Source organism: Pogona vitticeps, chromosome 1 (assembly GCF_051106095.1).
Source record: "Pogona vitticeps strain Pit_001003342236 chromosome 1, PviZW2.1, whole genome shotgun sequence".
NCBI classification, from domain to species: domain Eukaryota; kingdom Metazoa; phylum Chordata; class Lepidosauria; order Squamata; family Agamidae; genus Pogona; species Pogona vitticeps.
The window spans coordinates 162,844,501-162,865,629 of record NC_135783.1 but is presented as its reverse complement, the minus strand read 5'-3'; the positions used below and the strand labels follow the sequence as shown (position 1 = coordinate 162,865,629).

The 21,129-nt window shown below is 39.3% G+C and overlaps 1 protein-coding gene across 1 annotated transcript; it reads right to left on the bottom strand.

Moving 5' to 3' along the window:
• Positions 1 to 11,574: 11,574 nt before the first annotated feature.
• On the bottom strand, positions 11,575 to 20,465 carry LOC110077519 (cysteine-rich venom protein piscivorin). The gene is made up of 6 exons (XM_078386767.1): positions 20,376 to 20,465; positions 17,357 to 17,447; positions 16,246 to 16,391; positions 14,660 to 14,754; positions 12,678 to 12,766; positions 11,575 to 11,699 (listed from the first exon to the last, which is right to left on the bottom strand). The coding sequence occupies exons 1-6, from the start codon at positions 20,463 to 20,465 to the stop codon at positions 11,575 to 11,577; spliced, it is 636 nt and encodes a 211-aa protein (XP_078242893.1).
• Positions 20,466 to 21,129: the final 664 nt, after the last annotated feature.

Here is a 21,129-nt window from a genome sequence, read left to right as displayed (position 1 = left end):
TATTGCAATGTAGTTGCACCCTTATTCAAGTTACTTTTTCAGATTCCTTTTCTGTTCTCTGAATTCTATGTTGAAGACTCCTGATCTAAAAGTTGGGATACAGCCATGCAGTATTTATAACACTTATTCTAATCCTTCTTATCTGTGCAAGGTCTACTGTCATCAACATTGCATGACACTTGGAGCTTCATAAGAAGATAAGAAGGCCTATAGAACCCCTGATCCAGCAGCCACCTTGCAAAATGGCCTACCATAGGCCTATCGGGCTAGGGCTAGAGCACCCTCTCACTTGTGCTGCCCAGCAAGTGCTATCCAGTCATATTGACTGTGATAGTGGGGACAGGATAGGGCAAACTCCTGCACTTTGCAGAGGCCTTCCTCTTCAGATGATCCCTCCCTGTGCAAGGACAGCAGGAACAGAAAGGGCAGGGCTAGTGCATTTTTTCCTCACATGATTATTTCTCCTTTTCCTCTGAGTGCCTGAATAGGTTTTCTGTTTTGCTTCAAAGTGGGTAGCCACTCAACTGCTTGGGCTTGGTATTAGGGTTGCTAGGTGCCGTCAAGCTGTTTCCAACTTATGGAGACCCTAGTAGGGTTTTTAAGGTAGATAAGATGTGCAAGGAATCTTTGCAACAGTGGGTTTCCATGGTTGAGCAGAGATTTGAACCTACATCTCCTGAGTCCTCTTTCTGCTGCCCTGCATCATCTCTCAAATTTGATACTAAAAGACAATAGAGGTAGAAAACACAGTATATGGCAGCAGAATTTTTTTTAAAAGGAAGTCTAGTAATCAATTGCGCATTTTAATATTGAGTTTTTAAGCTAACATTTTAACCATTCAATGGAACTAGTGATTGACCTTTGAATTATCAAAGCACTCCTAAAGTTCTGAGTAATATTAAGTACGTACAAAATGGTTCAGTGTGCTTATAAAGATGAAGACATTTTATTCTTTCATCACTACATAACAGATGCTGATGTTGTGTATTTCAAAAAGCAGTGGCATCATAACGTCACACCATGTTTGGAAATGTCAACAAGTAGTTTATTGTTGCTTGCCTTCAAAGTCATTCTTGATGTATCTGCTGTTTCCAGAAAATCCTCCAGCACTGGGAACTCAATGTCCATTTGCACATAAGAAGTCACTGCCCGCCTCCCTGCTTTAAAAAAAAGAAAGAAAGAAGCACATTTCAGCTCTATGATGTTTATAAGTGAAATAGTTACACAAAGACTGGGCCAAATTTTCCAGATTTCATGGAGCCATCTTCAGATGGAGTGGGACACCTCTTTCTTTTTTGAGGGGTGGGTCCACGGCTCCATTGCAAGGGGAGAACAATGAAGGATTTTTCAATTTCTTGAAATATATGAAGTGCTGCCAGTGTTTCAAACTTAACAATATTCTGGCAATGGAGCTACATCATGATTTAAGCCAAATTCCAGGTTTGTGAACAAGTTTAGTGTTCAGCCATAAATAAGCTACCATCATACTCAGAAAGATTTCCATTCTAGAGAGAAGAAAGGCCCTACACATGAGCAAAAACCATGATTTTCCAGGATTCCTGCTGATATGTAGCATCTGAATGTGAGTTGGAACCTCTTCTTTTCAAACCTGAGTCTGAAACCATAAGAGACATGAAGACGGGGAAAAGACTATGCATCTCCCTCTCAGTTGTTCCCAGAGCCAGTTTTTACAACGGTTATTGTATTCTTCCAATCTGGCCATTCAGCAGAATGTTGAAATGCTGTCGGGTGGCTGATTACAGTGGTACTTCTTCCTGAAGCAGTGGCAAAGATTTTTTTAAAAGTAGAAATTAAAAGAAAGAAACCCTCTACTTTCTTGATAAAATACAATATACAGTGGTGCCTCGCTTAACGATTGCCTCGTTTAGCGATGAATTCGCATAACGATGTGTTTTTTTAGAAAATAATATGCATCGCATAATGATGTTTCCTATGGGCGATTTTCGCTTAGCGAAGTTTGGGACCATGCTTCGCATAACGAATGCAATTTTAGGTCCCCTGCTTCACTTAACGATGTTTTTTTTTTCAATTAAAAAAGTGTCTTAGAAGGGTCAAAAATGGTTCTAAATGCTTGGATTCGTTAGAGGACCCCCTAAGTCATGTGCAAGCCTGATTTGGCTTTGATCTGACTTTTCATTAATTTATGGTTAATTTTTTTTCGGCCCATAGGAACCAATGGACCTGTCAAAATCTGACAGTTCCATGCTGTCCTATGGGGGAGAAAACAATTCGCCATAAATTAACGAAAGTTCAGATCAAAGCCAAATCAGGTTTGCACATGACTTAGGGGGGTCCTCTAACGAACCCAAGCATTTAGAACAGTTGCTGAGTCTTCGCTAATTTTTTGTGAATTTTTTCTTCCCCCATAGGAATTAATGGAGCTGTCAGATTTTGACAGCTGTCAAAAGTTGGGGGGAAAAAATTCACCATTAATTAACGAAAAGTCAGATCTAAGCCAAATTACATTTGCACCTGTTTTAGAAGGTGCAGAAGCTATTCCGAGCATTTAAAACCATTTTGCCCCTTGTATGACACATTTAAAATTGCAAAAATTGACTTCGCAAAGCCATTGAAATGTATTGAGTCAGCTACAATACATTCCAATGGAGGATACATTGTTTCGCTTAGCGATGTTTCCTATGGGTTTTTTCGCTTAACGATGGCAATCCATTCCAATTGGAACGGATTAACCGGTTTCCAATGCATTCCTATGGAAAATGGTGTTTCGCATAGCGATGATTTCACATAGCGATGTTTTTTTTGGAACGAATTAACATCGCTATGCGAGGCACCACTGTATACCTTCCTTTTTGGGGGAAGTATCTTGTACATATTCAATTTTTATTTATATTTGCTTTAGATTCTGGATTCTTAGGTCTTAATAGCAAACCAGAATAATTTCCTAAAGTAATATATAATCTGACTATTTTCAAGCTATGGTGGGCATGGGCAGGTACTCGTTGTTCCTTCCATCTCCCTGGGATTTTCAGAGTGATGGTAAATAGCAAGAGAAGGTACACTTTATAATTTGGGGGGGGGAGCAATATAGATGTTTATTTGGCAGTGACACAGCTCTGTTAAAAGCATCCAACTCGCTCCACTGAACTATGGGGAACACAGAGGCCTGTGAGACAGTGACTAAACAAATTGCTTGAGGAACAGGACACTTCAATGAATTTGACTTTTGAACAAGGAGAAATATCTATAAAAGAGAAGCAGAAGTATCTATAAAATTGTTCAGTGGAGCAATCCACTGAAGCAATCATTGAAGAATTCAGCCAGTTTTAATTTGAATAGTATATTAATTAACTAAAGCTTTTGGTTGCAATCTTGTACTCTTTTTTCCTTGAGAATGTGTCCAACTGATCAACATGAGGTTTACTTCTAAGTAAAAATGTAGAAGACTGTGCTACCAATTGTGCCCTTATTTCACCAGTGAAGCATCACAAACCTGCACAATACAGCTTAATTTGAAGCTTCTCATCCTATAGTAAACACTTGTGTATGTGGAATACCAAGCATCAACATACATGGTCATTTTTCCTTAGTTTCCCATCCTCAAGAAGATAGACTGGGGGAACATCAAGAATCCTGTTCACTGGCATTCTTACAATTCTCAGTCAAATGAGAGAGGGAAATGGGGTGAGCTATCAGGGCCTGCATGTCTCCTCCATATCATCGTCCTATAACCTGAAGAGCAAAGATCTACTGCAAGGAGACTGGTCTCTGTGTGTAGCCTCTCTCCAAGATATAGATCATTGGTGGTGTGCAGTTCTAAATGGTTTACTGTATGTCCTCAATACCTGGCAGAACGCCTCCTCCCACCCAAATCTACTCGTATCAGTCTAGCCAGGAGGTGAGGCTGAGGAGCCTAACGCCGAGGGAGGCCCGGAAGGAAAAAACAAGAAATCGGGCCTTCTCGGCAGTGGAATGGCCTCCCTTCTGAGATCCATATGGCCCCTTCACTGGGCATTTTCAAATGCCAACTGAAAACCTGGCTATTCAGGCGAGCCTTCCCTCCAGCTACCTCTTGATTTATTTTGCTCTCTCACCTTGAGTCTTTGTCTATTGATGTATTATTTGTTCTATATTTTAAATGGTTTATTTTATATATTGTTAGCTGCCCAGAGTAGTCAGTTGACTAAATGGACGGGGTACAAATTCAATAAATAGATAGATAGATAGATAGATAGATAGATAGATAGATAGATAGATAGATAGATAGATAGATAGATAGATAGATAGATAGATAGATAGATAGATAGATAGATACATAAATAAATAAATAAATAAATAAAATGATGCTGGGAACCCATTCACATAAATCAGTGAATTCCTACCTTGGAACTTTCCTTTTCAGCAATTGAAACAGGTGATGGGGAGCTGGCAAGAACATTTTCTTGCTCTCCCTACCCCCACTCCAAAGTATTGCAAAGGGTGAGGAAGCATCCATGAACATGTCAAGATCAATGAAAAGAACAGAGTTTGGAAAAATTCGTTTTTTAAATAACTGCAAAAGTGGCAATGCTGACTAGGGAAATTCTAGAAGCTGTAGTCCAAAAAGTCTGAGAACCAGCTTAGAGTATTAACTTCTTGAAAAATTTCCATGCTTTCACGATGATACATTTGCTCAGAGGTTGGCTGCAAGATAGCCTATACTTGAGATGGAAGGAGAAGGAAGAAAATAGTGATTCAGCCACTCTAAAGAGAACTTGAAGAAATACTCACAGTGCCAACCCACTGCAAGGAAAAGGAAACCCACTGCTTTGTTACCTGCAACTGATGTATAGACATCTACATCAGTACAAGACATGTTCAAGATAAATGGCCCATCATTTTTTCTTGCAATTTTCTCTTCCCAGAACTGGCAACTTTGGGTGCTTAAGACACTTATTGACTCAGTGACAAATCCTAAGGTATTACTGGGAGTTTTGAGTTTATTGAGGAAGGGCACAGGGTGGGCAAGTCAGGCAGAGATGCAAAAGAAGACACATCTTCAGGCTTGAGAGAGAAAAAGGCTTTGCATGAACTGAAAAGGACACTTTACTGGTGAGGAAGTTTGGGTTCACTATGGAGATTTTCATAACAGAGAGAGGCTGTCCTCTTCATATTATTACTGTCCACATGAAGAGAGCAACAATGGAGTAGGAAGGACAAGTGTGTGCGCACACACACACACACACACACACACACACACACACACACACACACACACACACACACACACACACACACACACACACACACACACACACACACACACACACACACACACACACACACACACACAGATCAGTTATTTTATCACTACCCTGAACAGCATAGTTTGTGGATAATTTTTCTGTTCTTAAATTTGGATTAGAGATGGGGACAAGTGGCCAAAATGGTTTGTTGTGATTTGTGGTTCATCAGGGTTGAGAATGCATGACCCATAAATTTCTCAGGGATTTCCAACAAACCACAAATCAGTTTGCCAGTTCGTGGGGGGGGGGGGGGGGAGTAGACAGCCTGTGGTTGTCTAAAAAAAAAGCTGAGCTCCCCACCCCCATCTCCTTGGCCTGCCAGTGGAGGTGATGGTGGTGACAGCGGTGGAACAGAAGCTAGGCTGCTAGAACAGAAATGGTGGTTTCTGCCAGCAACCCTGCTTTCTCTGCCTCTGCACGTGCAAATCAGCTGATCAACACCTGCAGAGGCAGAGAGATCAGGCTAGCCCGCCGACACAGTTGTGGACGGCTACCCTGCTCTCCCTGCCTATGGTCCCAGCCCATAGGCAGAGAGAGCAGGCTAGCTGGACAAAACCATGCCAGTGGGCTCTTTCTGCCTCTGCCGGCATTGATCAGTGGATCAACACCCTCAGAGGAAGAGAGCTCAGGCGTGCCTGTTGGAACAGTTGTTTCCATTCTGGCAGCCTAACTTCCATTCCAGCAGCAACAACAATGGTGATAGCAGCAGCAACAGCAACAGGACACGGTAAGGAGGAAATGAGAGGGAATGGGAAAGAGGCAGGGATGGGTTATAGGGGCAGAGAGAGCAGGCTTGTTCAGCAGGCCCATAGGCAGAGAAAACAAACTAGGCTGTCAGAACAGATGTTTCAGCAGCCTAGCAGCCTAGCTTGCTCTTTGGGCCCAGGCCCAACAAAGGGATGAATAAAACGGACAAATATTCATCAATTTGCATTAGTAAGGGCCTCTGAACTGACAACCTAGCGGTTTGAAAGCATGCAAATGCGAGTAGATAAATAGGTACCATCTCGGTGGGAAGGTAACAGTGTTCCGTGTCTAAGTCGCACTGGCCATGTGACCATGGAAAGATTGTCTTCGGACAAACGCTGGCTCTATGGCTTGAGGAGCGGGATGAGCGCCGCCCCCTAGAGTCGGACACGACTGGACAAAAATTGTCAAGGGGAACCTTTACCTTTACCTTTACCTGAATTGACAAATACAAAGTGATGAATATTACACAAATCAGCAATTTCTGACTAATATCACAATTTTATTTATCCCCATGTCTAATTTTAATTATTCCAATGAGATTTTCCCCATCTGAAGTTTGATCCATCTCACAGTTTGAGATTATAAAATTTGCATGAAAATACATATGCATTTTGTGCTCATTTCTACATTGTATGTGGTTTTGCTTTATAGAAACTTTTTTGCAATGAATTTTCCTGATATATCATATTTTCCTGCATTATTGTATTTCCATGTTATTTTCATGAATTTTCATAAGCTATGCATATTTTAATGAATTTTTATTGATTAACTCCATTGCAAAAATTCAAAGAGTGAAAACTGCAAAAGATAACAATTTTGTTTCATATATTGGTTTGAAAGTGCAAAATAGGTAAGTATGAATTAAAATATTGTCTAAATTCATCCCTCTGTTATATCATTACTTATTAGAACATACAGGGATGTTTTTATGAAGAAAAACTTTTTTTAACATTTTAAAACCCCATCTATCTTTGCCTATTGGATTGTTGACAGTTTGGCTTAAGCTATGCTTTTTATGAGTGTTCTGTCTCAACATATGTAACTGTGACATTCTGTATTTTCAAAAGTGGGAGGAGATGAATAATCACTTACCTATTTCTTATCCCAGAATTAAATGCAAGCAGTAACCTGCATAAAGTCTATTTCTACGGCAGGTCTGACTCTAACCATTAGCTCTTGGCTTTTCCTGAGCCTGTTTCTTTCTATGAAAAGATGGAAAAAGGAGTTTCCAAAAGATGTTTTTGCTGCCTGACAATGATTGCCTCTTTGCCTACAGAAAACGTGAAAGGAAGGGTGTTTTTCATGGCTTAATGTCTTCCTTTTTCTTTCTGGTTGTTTCATCTGAAGAAAAATGTACTATCTTTAAAAGGGAATCAAACACAGTCTTAGGGAGCAGCAAGATGAGTATTTATTTGTTCTGCTGTTTGTCTCATGTTTCTCAGTGTTCCTTTCAATGATTATTCTGTTGACTACATGGCATCAGCACTAGTTGTGAGCAGAGGGCCTTCTCCGTTGCTGCTCCCAGATGCTGGAACTCCCTCCCACAGGAGGCCAGGCTGGCCTCATCTTTACTGCTCCTCCACAAGCAGGCTAATAATAATAATAATAATAATAATAATAATAATAATAATAATAATAATAATAATAATAATAATAATAATAATAATAATAATAATAATAATGATGATGATGATGATGATGATGATGATGATGATGATGATGATGATTTATTGTCATTGTACGTATATACGCAGTATACCCATACAACAAAATTCACAGACACCCAGAGACCAGACACATGCACACACATAAAATTCCCCAAACACTCCCCACCCACTAAAAAATCCCCCACTAAAAATACAAACATCTACACCACAGGCCAAGTAACACAGTCCAACTAATTATTCACTACTGGTGGTCTTTAAGCTCATTATTAATTGCAATTATAGCTCTGGGATAAAAACTATTGAGAAAACGTGTGGTCTGAGTCTTAATTGTTCTATATCTTCTGCCAGATGGTAACAGTTCAAAAAAGTTATAAGCAGGATGGGAAGAGTCTCTCAGGATGCTGTGTGACTTCCTTAGACAGAGGGATGTGAAGATGTCATCCAGGGTTGGTAGCTGGAGCCCGATGATATTCTGGGCAATTTTAATGGTTCTCTGTAGAGCTTTTTTGTCCGCTACAGAGCTACTCCCAAACCATGCCAGAATACCATAGGTTAGGACACTCTCAATGGTGCTACGATAGTATGACAGAAGTAAATGCTGAGATAAATTTAACTTGCCGAACATTCTCAGGAAATACAGCCTCTTCTGTGCCTTCTTCATTAGCATGTTGGCATTTATAGTCCATGAGAGGTCCTCTGAGATGTAAGTACCCAGAAATTTAAAACTACCAACTCTCTCCACTTCCTCACCGTTTATGTACAGTGGTGAATGTACATTTCTCTTCCTCCTAAAATCAATTATGAGTTCTTTAGTTTTTTTGATGTTAAGTGTGAGATGATTTTCTTTACACCAAAGTATCAACCTTTGTACTTCCTTTCTATAAACAGACTCATTGTTCTTATTTATGAGCCCCACCACTGTCGTATCATCCGCAAATTTAATAATTGCATTGGTGTTATACAGTGGGGTGCAATCATGTGTGTACAGGGAATAGAGGAAGGGACTTAGCACACAGCCCTGGGGAGCTCCTGTACTTAGTACCAGGGTAGAAGAATGGTGAGATCCCATCCTTACTGACTGTGGCCTATCTGTCAGAAAATCCTTTATCCACATGCAGATCTCCTGAGGTAATCCCAGGTTGATCATTTAAAAAAACAACCTATTTGGTAGAATGGTATTAAAAGTAGAGCTATAATCCACAAACAACAGCCTCGCATAAGTTCCCTATTGTTCTAAGTGGCTCAATACAGTATGGAGTACAATGGACACAGCATCATCAGTAGATCTACTTCTCCTGTATTTAAATTGCCATGGGTCCAAAGAAGGTGGAAGGCTAGCCTTAATGTAATCCAGCACCAATCTCTCAAAACATTTCATAATAACAGATGTTAAAGCTTCTGGTCTATAATCATTGAGAGATACCACAGCTGACTGCTTGGGGACTGGCACTATAATAGATGTCTTCAGGCAAGTGGGGACTGAACACTGCAACAAGGATAGATTGAAAATATCCGTAAAAACTCCAGCTAATTCTGCAGCACAGCCCCTAACAACTCGTCCCATGATTCCATCTGGTCCAGCTGCCTTTCGAACGTTAATATTCTGGAAAGCGCATCTCACATCTGAAATCTGCAGTACTAGTGGTTGTCTGTCGATGGTAGATTCTAGTGATGTATTATAGACAGTAGGTGCTGAAATAATGGTTGTTCCTGTTTCCACCTCAAAACGGCTGAAAAATTGATTTAACTGCTCAGCCAAAAAATCACTGCTGCTACATAGACTGTTTTTGTTACTCTGCCCCGTGATTTGTTGTAGGCCGTGCCATACTCGACGAGTGTCAGAACTCTCAAGATGTTGCTCAATTCTCTGGCTGTACATAGCTTTGGCATCCCTAATGCCCCTTTTCAAAGACCTTTCTCTTGGGGCAAGCTTTCCCTCAGTGACTGACTGAGGGAAATGGGTGGTTGCACTTGCTGCTTTGAATGTGTTTCGGTGCTGCTTGGTCTTCTTCAATCCTTTTTAGTATTTGTATACTCACTTGTCTGATCTGTCAATTGTAATGTAAATTGCATACTCACTCTTGTTAGCTTTATATATTGTCTTTTATTGATGTAAAACACCTTTGGTCCTTTTAAGAAGAAAGGTAGAGTAAAAAAATATTTTAAATAAATACAGTAAATAGACCCAATCTTTTCACATGAGGATGCAATATATTTTGTTTGACTTGTCAGGCATTTGGTTTATTGTATATTTCCAGTTACATTATTTTATCTTCCTTTTGATTTTTGCTTTCTCAGTCCTTGAGGGCTGTTGTTGGGTGTGTACAGAAGACACCACTGATGACAGACAGAGTGTAGTGTGGGAGTTAATATTCTAGTTGCTTGCCTTCTGCTCACATTGTTAAGGACTACAACTGCAATTAAATTTGTAAATTGAATTTAAAATAACATTTTTCTCCTAATTTCGCACTGTATCTGTTGTACTAAATTGTCACAACACTAATTCATATGGTTATCATGTCATGTCAGTTCATTGCTATTTCACTCACTAAGTTGTTTTTTTAAGAAGGAAGAGATTTATTTGCTAGCCCAAGAGGTGGGTAAGAGGGTAGTGTGAACAGTGGCAGAAATTTAAATGTCAAGGTGTGGTACAGAGAAATTCATATCAGCCCAAGAAAAACTTCTGTGTGATCTTGCCCCTACTTTCTTCAGTCAAGTATAGCAAGAATTTGCTGCATCAGACAATACATAATTTTCCTTTTATTCTTCCTTCATATTTTATGTGCCATGGAATTCCCTAAAGAAATTCAATTTTACATTTTGAAAATTAGATGCTGTTATTATTCCTATTTTCCACACTATGGTGTGTTGCTTTAAAAGAGGTTGCATTCAGAAGAAATGTGATATTCCCTTTTGGCATATTTTATGCGGTTTTGATGGATCAGGTACTTGCATACAGCAGAACTTTATTTTTAGTCACTTTTTCTAGGTTTGCACCTCACACAAATCACACTGCATGCCAGCACAAGGAGTCATGCATATAATGATAGCAAATTGCCACTAATTGACATGATGTTGGTTGTACTGTATTCCTCTTTGCATGCCCAGGCACACTAGGCAATTTGCTGCTGCAGCTTACATAATTTCATTTACACATGCATAAATCATCAGTAGGATTCCAGCCACTGTGACTAATCAGACATGAGAGATGTAAGTCACATACAACCTGAAGCAGTTGTAAAAGTGAGAAGTAAGATCTAGCCTACTGAAGAATATTTGGTGGGCCAAATTCAAGTATTAGTCCCAACTAGAGCAGATCCAGTGTGTGGGGAAATCCCCAGGGAACCCTGCTTGGAAGCCAGCCAAGCAGCAGCTGCTGCTTGGCTGGCTTCCAAGCAGGGTTCCCTGGGGATTTCCCCACACCAGTGAATGAACAGATCTTGCTCAGTAAGTCATCTCATTAATTCAAAGGTCTACCTTAGCTGGGACTAACAGCTGGATTTAGCCCAGTATTAGTTTGCACAACATACAGATGCATTGTTTTTGTGTTCATAACTGATGTCTAAAGTGAAGTCAAAATATAGAGGTCAAATGATCACTTTGCAAAATGTAAATGTTTAAATTTGTAGTGTTCCAAATCTTTCCAAGCACAGAACAATCAATAAAGAGAAACAATGCAGAAACAGTGGTTGATAAATTGATCTTACTCTCTTTAAATATATACTGTATATATCTATATCTTTTATAAAAAACAAACAAAGGATATCAGTCTGCTTTTACAACAACAAAATGATTTCAAACAACACATTCTAGGATGTTTCTTTCCATTCTGCATTTCCATCCAGTTTCATTAACAATTGCTGTCTTTTGATTTTAGGTTCCTGATCTGTATTTTACTTAATTTTTGTTTCACATTCACAGGTGGCTCGACATTGCTCAAGAAATGGTGTTTCACAGCTGAACAATTTTATTATGGTTTTGCAGTCTGTTTTCTTATCCATATGCTTGCAGGGGTTGGCTGCATGGGATCAAATGAAAACAAAGTCAGATGTGGCAAAAAGACACCAGTTTTCAAACACTAGTACTCCTGTTTTGCAGCACTGATTATTTTACTTGCAGTAGTCACATTGCTTTACCCAAAACATTTGTTGCTCTCATTCTTTTCTTTTCTAGAAGGCAGGAGCTTTACCACATTGTTTATGCCTTGATAACGTAGACTTATTATTTTTAACATACTTCATTTGTGGTTCTCCTTGAACATACCCAGAGTGATAACCATTTAACAACAACAGGAAATCATAAGAGCTGTATTTAGCTGTGATTGAACTCAGCTTCCTGCCTGATTCTGGACTCAGTTCAAGGGGCAGCTGTTATTATTTGTAGGTGCCTGCCTTAGGGAACATAAATGACCTCCCTGAGGCCTTGCTTAGCAGGAAATTCACAGGACCAAATCATAATAGTTTTTCAGTCACTGTTCTGTCTATAGCGGTAGTGGACAATATGTGGCCCCAGGGGCCCACTTGCAGCCCTCCAGCACTACTTCATCCTCCATGTGCAAAATTTTGAAAAGTGGAAAGCTGGAGTTCAGAAAGTTCACCTGTGCCCTTGAAGGAGCATGAGTGGGAAATTCAGCCATGTTTTGAAGGGCCTTTGACACCCCTGGAGCCTTCTCAGTTTGTTCTTTTTCTTTCTTTTCCTTCCTGATTTCTCAAAAAGATGGCTTTTCTCTAACTTCCCCCACATTTGTAAAGAAAAAAAAATGCTGCAGGATGTACCAGTGGCTCCTAGACCTCTAGAGGTTGCCCACTGATCTATAGGAAGGATAGCGATTGTGGACTTTCCTTTTTTGGGCTAGAACTTCCAGGATCTCCCACTCAACTCAACCTTGCCAGCCTCGGACTACAAATGATAATAAGCATTACAAGTTATTCTATAAAGATTGATAGTTTTAAAGGGTATAAATATATTGCTGCAAAGATCTTGCTGCAGAACTTACTGCAAAGTTTATCCTCACAGTTGTGAGGACAGTCTCCACATGGTGGACCTTCTGCGTAGGGTGTTTGCAATTGGTGTACAAAGTTCCCCCTGAAATTACAGAGCACATGCGATTACATCTATCTCCAAAGCAGAACTGAAAAGGGAGTAAGATAATTTGCAGACTGACATTGATTATTAATATAGCTTGATCGTGTACTTTCAGATTATTGTTTAAGAATGGGACACTTCATCTGTGCAAAATAATTTTCACTAATATAATTTATTATATAATATTATATTAATAAAGGTTTACACATGACATCAGCTAAAGCGGTAGGACTGTGTACTATATATCAATTGAATGACAGCCACCAATGTCAAGAAGTCCTAACGAGCACATTCTCATCAAAGAGTGGTCTCTCCCTGATAAGAAGACGACCTTAAGTTCCTTGACCCCAGATTTCTATCATTCTAATCATTTGAGAACAAAAAGTCAGGAAAGGGACATGCTGCTGGATAGATCAAGCTTAATGTTAGGTAGACAGACCCATGGAGACGATGACCCATGAAGATGATGAAATCCTGAAATCCCCCTCCCAAGTAAAAATCAGCCTGGGGTAGTTCAATTCTACCCTTAACATCACTTCAGACAAGATTAATAAGCACCCATTTCCCTTTTTAATTTTTTAAAAATAGATTGTAATATTTCAGCACTTCAGTGGAATCTAACAATATGTAAAGTCTATGTGGCCTATGGACTGCACTTTAAACTTTAAACTTTCTTTATAGGGTAAAGGTGTAATATAAATCAATTGAATATGTTAATACTTATTAAGCTTCCAGTAAATCAGTAATCAGCACCTATTTAGCTTATTCACTTGGATGAAACTGTACACAACACAGATAGTTTTTCAAGACCATCCCAATATCATGCAATGAACCAAATGTTTGTGGGGTATTTTCACAGAAAATCCAGTTGAAGCATTACTGCTCATCCATTGTTATTAGGTGTTGTACTTCCATGTTGCAACTCCCTATTTCTGCAACACTAGCTCAAGAAATTTTTCCACTCCAACTCTCCCTATGTGATCTTGCAAATACATAATGGCAGATCATTTATTCCACCAGGAATTCAGGCCTTATGAGGCAGAAACTGAAAGCAGCATAATAATAATAACTGGGTTTCTTTGTGTCAGTTCTGACTTTTCGAAATCCATCCAGGGTTTTCTAGGTAAAGAGTACTCTGAAGTGGTTTATTATTGCCTTCTTTTAAGGACACATCTGGGACCGTGTAGCTTGCCCAAGGTTACAAAACCTGGTTCTGCTCGAGGGAGGTAGAGTGGGGAATCGAACTTCCAACTTCTGGCTTTGCAGCCAGACATCTAACTCACTAAAATATCTAGCTAGCTTTTTATTATTTGCTGTCAAGTTGCTTTTTGAGTTATGGTGATTCTTTTCAGAGATTTCTAGGCATTTCTGGACGGTGCCTTGGGACTGTACTACTTGCCCACGGCTACACAAGTGGGCTCTTCTCCTGGGACACACAGCGGAGAACTGAACCACCAACCTCTTGCTCTACAGCCAGATAACGAATAGACTGAGTTACAGGCACACACACAAAAGAGGTGCTGCTCCCACTTAGCTTCTTTTCTTGCCCATCAGGTGATATTTTCTGTAAGATTTTGTTCACTCCATGGATACAGGACGTCTATGCCTGTTATTGTATAGATGCTACGGTGTGCTGAGTTACATGAGCTTTAGAAAATATTTCACAATGAAAATTCACAATTCAGCCATTTTGTATGCATACTGGAAAGCTAACATGACAGTTGAACTAGCTAAATTAAAAAACAAAACAAAACTTCCATGATATGCCAGAACAACAGATGCATTATTTTCCACAGAGACCTTCTTCCTCCATTGAAATGAGCCCTGTATGTCAATGAGAGGACACTAGAGAACATGTGAAATTAAGAACATTTCGCTCACAAGGTTACTTACGCAGGGCAATACTGACAGATATGGATAAAAGGATATGGAGTTCCTGTGCAGTAAGCAGAAGCACATCCAACCAGGTGTGAGCTATACCAAATGAGCTATGAATATAAGAATAGAAAGAGTTTCTTAAAAATTAACACAGCGTTCAAGTAACTGTAGTTCTTATAATTACCAGTGTTGTCTTTCAGATTTGGAAAAATATTAAATTTAAAACTAAATCCAGCTTTTTTGTGAGCAGACTCTGGAGTTCCAACAGCTTTCCAAACTTAACAAAATCTGTATCTGAACACTGCTGGAATTTGGTTACAAATATGGGTTTTGAGGGGCACAATGGCAAGAATCCAGCTGAACGTTTCAAGCAGCATTTAAATCCAATTGTATAAAATTTAGTTAACAATCTAGATACATGTATTTCTTCCTCTGTGTTAATTCCCATGATCGTTGTGTAACAAGAATTATCTTTCCATTAATTTGACTGTTTTTGCCATTTTTAAGTTTTCTGAAGCATTCGAGAATACATATCTGAAGCATTGTTTCCACACTGAAAGGACAATGTATTTCTTTAAAAAAAACAATGAAAAAAATATGTTAAGAAATAAGCTTTATGGTTATAGCTCTGCACATGAACAAACAAACCTATCCTCTGAGTCTGAATCCTTATAGAGCCAACCATTTATCAATCCCCCCATTTTCATTTAAAACATAGAGTGTTGATGCCCCCTTCTTCCCCTTAACGTGCACCCTAAGTAACTGCACTCCAAGGCTTTTTGTTCCAGTTCTTCCATGGGTAACCCTATACTATTTCCACTATGGATGAAAGAATGGAGGAGACTAGTGAGATTATGATGTGATGTTTATGTGGAGTGGAAGTTGAAGAAGGGTGCATCAATGTATCCATGTTTAGAATGAAGATGTGTGTGATCTGTGGTCTGAATTTCCTTGCTTTTAGCCCCAACCATATACTTGAAGGTGGGATTTTTCCCTCATTTGAGACTTTCTCCAATTTTTGAAACGTGTCAAAGCATTGATGTTAATCAAGATGGGAAAAATATAAACAAAAAACCAAGTGAGAAATAAAAGTCAAGCATTGATGTTGAGAAAAAAAACTCTGTCTGTACTGAACAATTTTAATTAAACATTTTTAAGAATATATATAAATAAATAAACAGCAACACACCACCATGGAGTCACTGTACAAAGCCATAATTTTCATTCTAAACTGTCACTCTATCTTGTCCTCTTAAGTAAAATGCAAAAGTGGAGACTTCAAGTTTCAGAAGGTATAAGAAGTGATGGGTAGAATTGCAGCATCACTGAACGATAGCCATAATTAAAAAAAAAGTTGTCAAAAAGAAAGCAAAGCCATTGCTTTCATTTGTTTCTGTGGACATAACATGGAATTCTCTCATCAGCCTGAACTATATACATCAGCTACAGATACTGTATAGTTACAACTCTTTATACATGAACTATAATTGAATTTTTTTAAAAATAGCACCAAAAACTATATGTCTTTTCCTTATGTTATTTCTAATGTTTTATTTATTTTCTTTCCAAAATATTGTTCCTCCTGCTATCCATGTTCATACCTGAGTATAGCTAAACACATCTTTCTCTGGGTCAAGTGCCCCAATACCATACTGGAAGTTAGATTCTTTCCGCTGCCACACTTTGATCACATTTGGCCAGGAGGTAGCACTCTTTGTGTGCAATACATTCTCACTACAGAGAACACCTGCAATAAGAAGAAATTAATTGTGTCCAAAGCTGCAAGCCCTAAAGCACTTACCAACTGGCCATTAAACTGACTCAAGACCTTCCAGCAAAATAGACATTGGGAACATATCCAAATTCTTTTAAGAAGTACCATGATACATTTAAATAACAAGTCATATATTTGATGGAAGAATGTCAAAACTGTGTAATTTAAATTAAATTTTTAAGGAGGAGTGTAAAAAACCAATGTCTTCTCAGTTTATATAATATTTTGATGGAACAAAAAAGGGAAGATGAAATTCTCACCAGGCAGGTCGCAGGAAGTTGCTTACCTACTGATTTACTATGTAAGGTATAAACTAGATGTTGCATTTAAAAACATGTGCAACCCTGTTCCAAAGCATGTTTTATTTTAATGAAAAACCACCCCAAAACTTCCAGTTTGAATAGCAGGCTCAGACTGTGTCAAGCTGCTTTTCTATTTAGTCACTGAAACACTTTTTGTTGTCTTTATGAACCAGCTCAAGTGTGAAGATCCTCAGGAGAGGCCCTTCTCTTGGTACCACCATCTTCACCAGTGCGTTTGGAGGGGACATGGGGAGAGTTTTCTCTGTCGCTGCTCTCAGACACTGGAACTCCCTCCCACAGGGGGCCAGGTTGGCCCCATCTTTGCTGTCCTCCTGCAAGTAGGCGAAGACCTTGAGGCAAGCTTTCCCTGAGTGACTGGCGGCCTGAGGGGGTGTTTTTTTAATGGACTGCTGTACTTTACTTGTATTTTGGTTTCGCTTATTTTTTTAGTATTGCATTCGTTTGATCCTTTTTAGTGTTTGTACACCCACTGTTGTCAGCTTCATACACAGTCATTAAATTATTTAAGCCACCTTGGGTCCTTTTTTAAGGAGAAAGGCAGGATAAAAACATTATAACAAACAAACAAACAAATAAACAAAATAAATAAATCCCATATCTTTTCCCTTCACTTACCATCCACAGTTCGCTCCTTTCTGGGACTGACTATAGGTAGGCATTTTGTAGCCCTTCGTCGAGCACTCTCAGCAGCTTTCTCGCTCCATGTCTTAGTGAAGGGCAGAAAAAAGCAGCAACATTACATTGGGACTATCTGGCTGTCAGGTTAATGTATGTTTTATCATGATAGCAATGAACCACACTGAGCCCCAGATTCTTCTCCTCCAGTGCAGCCAACAGGAGGAAAGCAGGACGTCTGCTTTTGGTTAAGATATTTTGTCTGAACCCAACAAATTGTGGTTAATCTTTGCAATAAGATTAACTTCATATCATAGATTATAAACAACCCAAGATATAACTTGCTGGCTCTGTATTACTTCAGACATGGGCAAAATTAATCTATGGGGTTCAAATCCCAAGTAGCCGGCTCAAGGTTGACTCAGCCTTCCATCCTTCCGAGGTCGGTAAAATGAGTACCCAGCTTGCTGGAGGGGCAATGTGTAGCCTGTATAATTAAATTGTAAACCGCCCGGAGAGTGCTTGTAGTGCTATGGGGCGGTATATAAGTCAAAATATATATATATCTAAAGAAATGGCCTTTGTTCATTTGTGAAGAATTGCTAGATTTCTCTTCCTTGTTCATTTTGGCTGTCTCAGCACCATGAGACACTTCAAAAAGGGGTTTGGCAGTCTTGCAAGGGATTCTTGCCCCCCGTTAAAAATGGGACAAAGAGCTTCATCAAGGTCTGTACAACACATACGGCAAGCATAGAAGGCTTGATGATTGTTCTTAAAAGGGACACAGACAACCCATCCAAGGCTTCAAATAAGCACATGTGAAACAAGGCAATAGTCATTCCAGTTCAGTTTGATTTATTACTTTATTGCTCTGTTGTTTTAGTGGTTTATCTTGCCAAATCATCATCATCATTATCGTCATCCTTGCAAATGTAAGGATTTAAGAGTACAATAAAATCCCAAGCAATCTGTGCAGGCAAGAAAAAGAATTTTATGATTCATTATCCTTGCCTGTGATGACAAGAAAAGCAAATATTTACATCCTAAAGATAAGTGGTGGAGCAAGTGCTTTTAATGCAAAAAATTCCCATCTCTGCCTTTTCTGGGTAGAGCTAGAAAAACCTCTGCCAGAAGTGCTAAATAAATACTGTATCAGCACGACAGTTAGATTAGTATGGCTATCTGGCCACAGTAAGACAGTTTTCTGTGTTCCTATAATGCCGTTTCAGGCATATTCTCATAGAAAGGCTGGTCAACAAGAGTTGTTGCTGTGTTAGTGGCAGAGGAAGAGGAAGCAGTGATTAGCTTGGCATCCTGATTGCCACAGAGATCATGTAGAAGAACCTCCAATTGTTCATCATGTAACTGCTCTATTCATAAGGATTCTGCTTGGCCAGTTTCATAAGATCCTAAGGGGGACCAAAAAAAATCCCTGGAAAACTGGGAGTCCAAAACATCTAAAAGCAGGTAAATCCTGCAAGAAATGGCAAGACAGGTCAGCTCTGGCACCAGTGATCAAGTGTATAGGCTTTTGCCAGGCCTCTAGCATAGTACTGTAGGTTGTATCATCACGGTCTGTGAATTGCATCTCCTTTTGCCAGAGAGGCAAAATCTAGAGTTATTTCTGATTTCCAGTTAATGTCAGGAATAATAAGCAGGAATATTTAGAGTTCAGAAACTTGCTTCAGGACCCAAACCAAATCACATGATATCTAAAGTAATTTGGGCAGAATTAGGCCATTCTCTGAACTGTTCCGTGGGGATCTGAAACAAATATTGATTTGCATCTCTTCAAAGAAAATATTTTAGAAACACTGGTCATCAGAACTAGGGATGTGCATAGTATTTTTATTTATTTATTTGATTTTGGGTTATTCCAAGGAATGCTTCTTTCATCTTCATGTTTTTCATGCACCAGTTCATTTCTTTTACAAGAAAGGGAAATCCTCTTCTGGGTCATTTTGTTTTGGGTTTCTCAGTTCATGTTTTCTGGTACTAATCCCAAAGCCCTAAAGAACCTACAAAAACCGTTCCAAGAAGCAGAGGCAAGGCAACAGAAAATCAATCTACTGCAAAAGCAGAGAACAGTACAAAAGAAAGAAAAATCCTAATCAGACCTATGGAGATGCTTGTTTACATATTCACTCAAACCACTGACAGAAAAGAACAGGTGCAAAATACACCCACCTAACCCGGCTCATGGTAGCAAATAAAACAGCCCCAAATAAACCCACAAAAATATATACTTTAAACAAAATAAATACCCATGTAAATTAACTAAATAACATTTTTTTAAAAAATGATCAAACAGGAAAACATTCTCCACTCAAGGGGGAAAAACATGCACACAACCCCCCCCCAAAAAAGCAAGCAAGTAAATAAATAAAAGCAGTGAGTGAGTGAGTGAGTGAGAGAGAGAGAGAGAGAGAGAGAGAGAGAGAGGCACCCCCACCACAACTACTAGCATCTGGAAATATTCCTTTCCTCCCTACCACTCTACCACTTGACACTTTCTCTTCTCTTCTTGATGTCAGCAGGCAGCAGCAGGCTGGCAGCAAAAATAATCCAAGAAAGAAATTTGGCAAAGCCATCAAGGCAGAGGGGATTCTAAAAAAATAGTCCCAAGGAGGTGTGTTATTACAGGCAGGCTGCCACATGGCAGCACGAAAAGTAGTTGAAAGAAATGAAAGGAAATTCCTCCCCTACCCTCCCACCCCACCCCACCCCAAAAAAACAAGGAAAAAAGGGAAAAAATTGAAGGGATCCAAGATGGTGATATGGAGGCAGCAAGGCAGCACAATCTAAGTTAAAGGATTAAGAAGGCAGCACCAGGAGCTTGCACGCTCATAAGGAACGAGTGAAAGAAAGAAAGAAAGAAAGAAAGAAAGAAAGAAAGAAAGAAAGAAAGAAAGAAAGAAAGAAAGAAAGAAAGAAAGAAAGAAAGAAAGAAAGAAAGAAAGATTGTGATTGGACAGTGAAATCTCCCAATATCCAGCCATATCAATCACCTGCATCTTACCATTTTCAACATATTGCTGGCAGTTGGCTGAACCCCTCTCCTGATGGTGTTGTGTTCATCAAGAATTTCCTTCTGCTTTTCTGGATTCATCTTACCAAAGCCTTTGAAATGATCCTGGCAAAGATTTTAAAATATTATGCTAAATACATCTGTTTGGAGGGAAAATAACCTCTCTACCCCCCCCCAAAATGTCCATATGAAGTGTTCATATTAATATCCCACTAGGTCATTACCTTAAATTCCCAATTTGTTCATCTCAGTGTTGCTTACCATCACCATCTATATAATCCAACCTGATATCAGATTCATATTATAGATCCCATCCCATTTGCCTGACATCAGAGACCATTCATACATTATCCTCCTAATTAGAGTCAGAGTGGCAACAGAGCCATCTGTTGCCTGGATGGTGAAGGCCTCAGAGCCCGTACATTTCACACAAATGCTTCTAAGTTGGTCTTCCTCAAAACTATGGAGAGCTGAGTTTCACATCCAAGCAACCCAAGATTTTTGTTCCATTTTCTCCTTCCTTGTAAGGGAGACAAATGTTTTCTTCTAGATCTGAATAATAAGGGTTTGCTTCTTCTGTCATGAAAACCTACAAACATAGTAGCCTCAAAGCCCATGCAACAGTTGAGGTCAGTGGGTTCAATGTGAGCAGCACGGGCACTGGTAGCTTTCCCCCTATATGTTTTTGGCTCTCTGGAAACTGGTCAAGAGGTCGGGATGCGCACCCTTCTTGGATTAAGAGACC

What these genes read in the sequence shown, in the direction of transcription:
- LOC110077519 (XM_078386767.1), bottom strand. Translation starts at nt 20,465, where the DNA reads ATGAATCCAGAAAAGCAGAAGGAAATTCTTGATGAACACAACACCATC. An exon ending in AAAGGAGCGAACTGTGGATG is followed by an intron (nt 16,392 to 17,356) that starts GTAAGTGAAGGG and finishes TTCTTATTGCAG; the next exon opens with GTGTTCTCTGTAGTGAGAAT. An exon ending in ATGTGTTTAGCTATACTCAG is followed by an intron (nt 14,755 to 16,245) that starts GTATGAACATGG and finishes TTATATTCATAG; the next exon opens with CTCATTTGGTATAGCTCACA.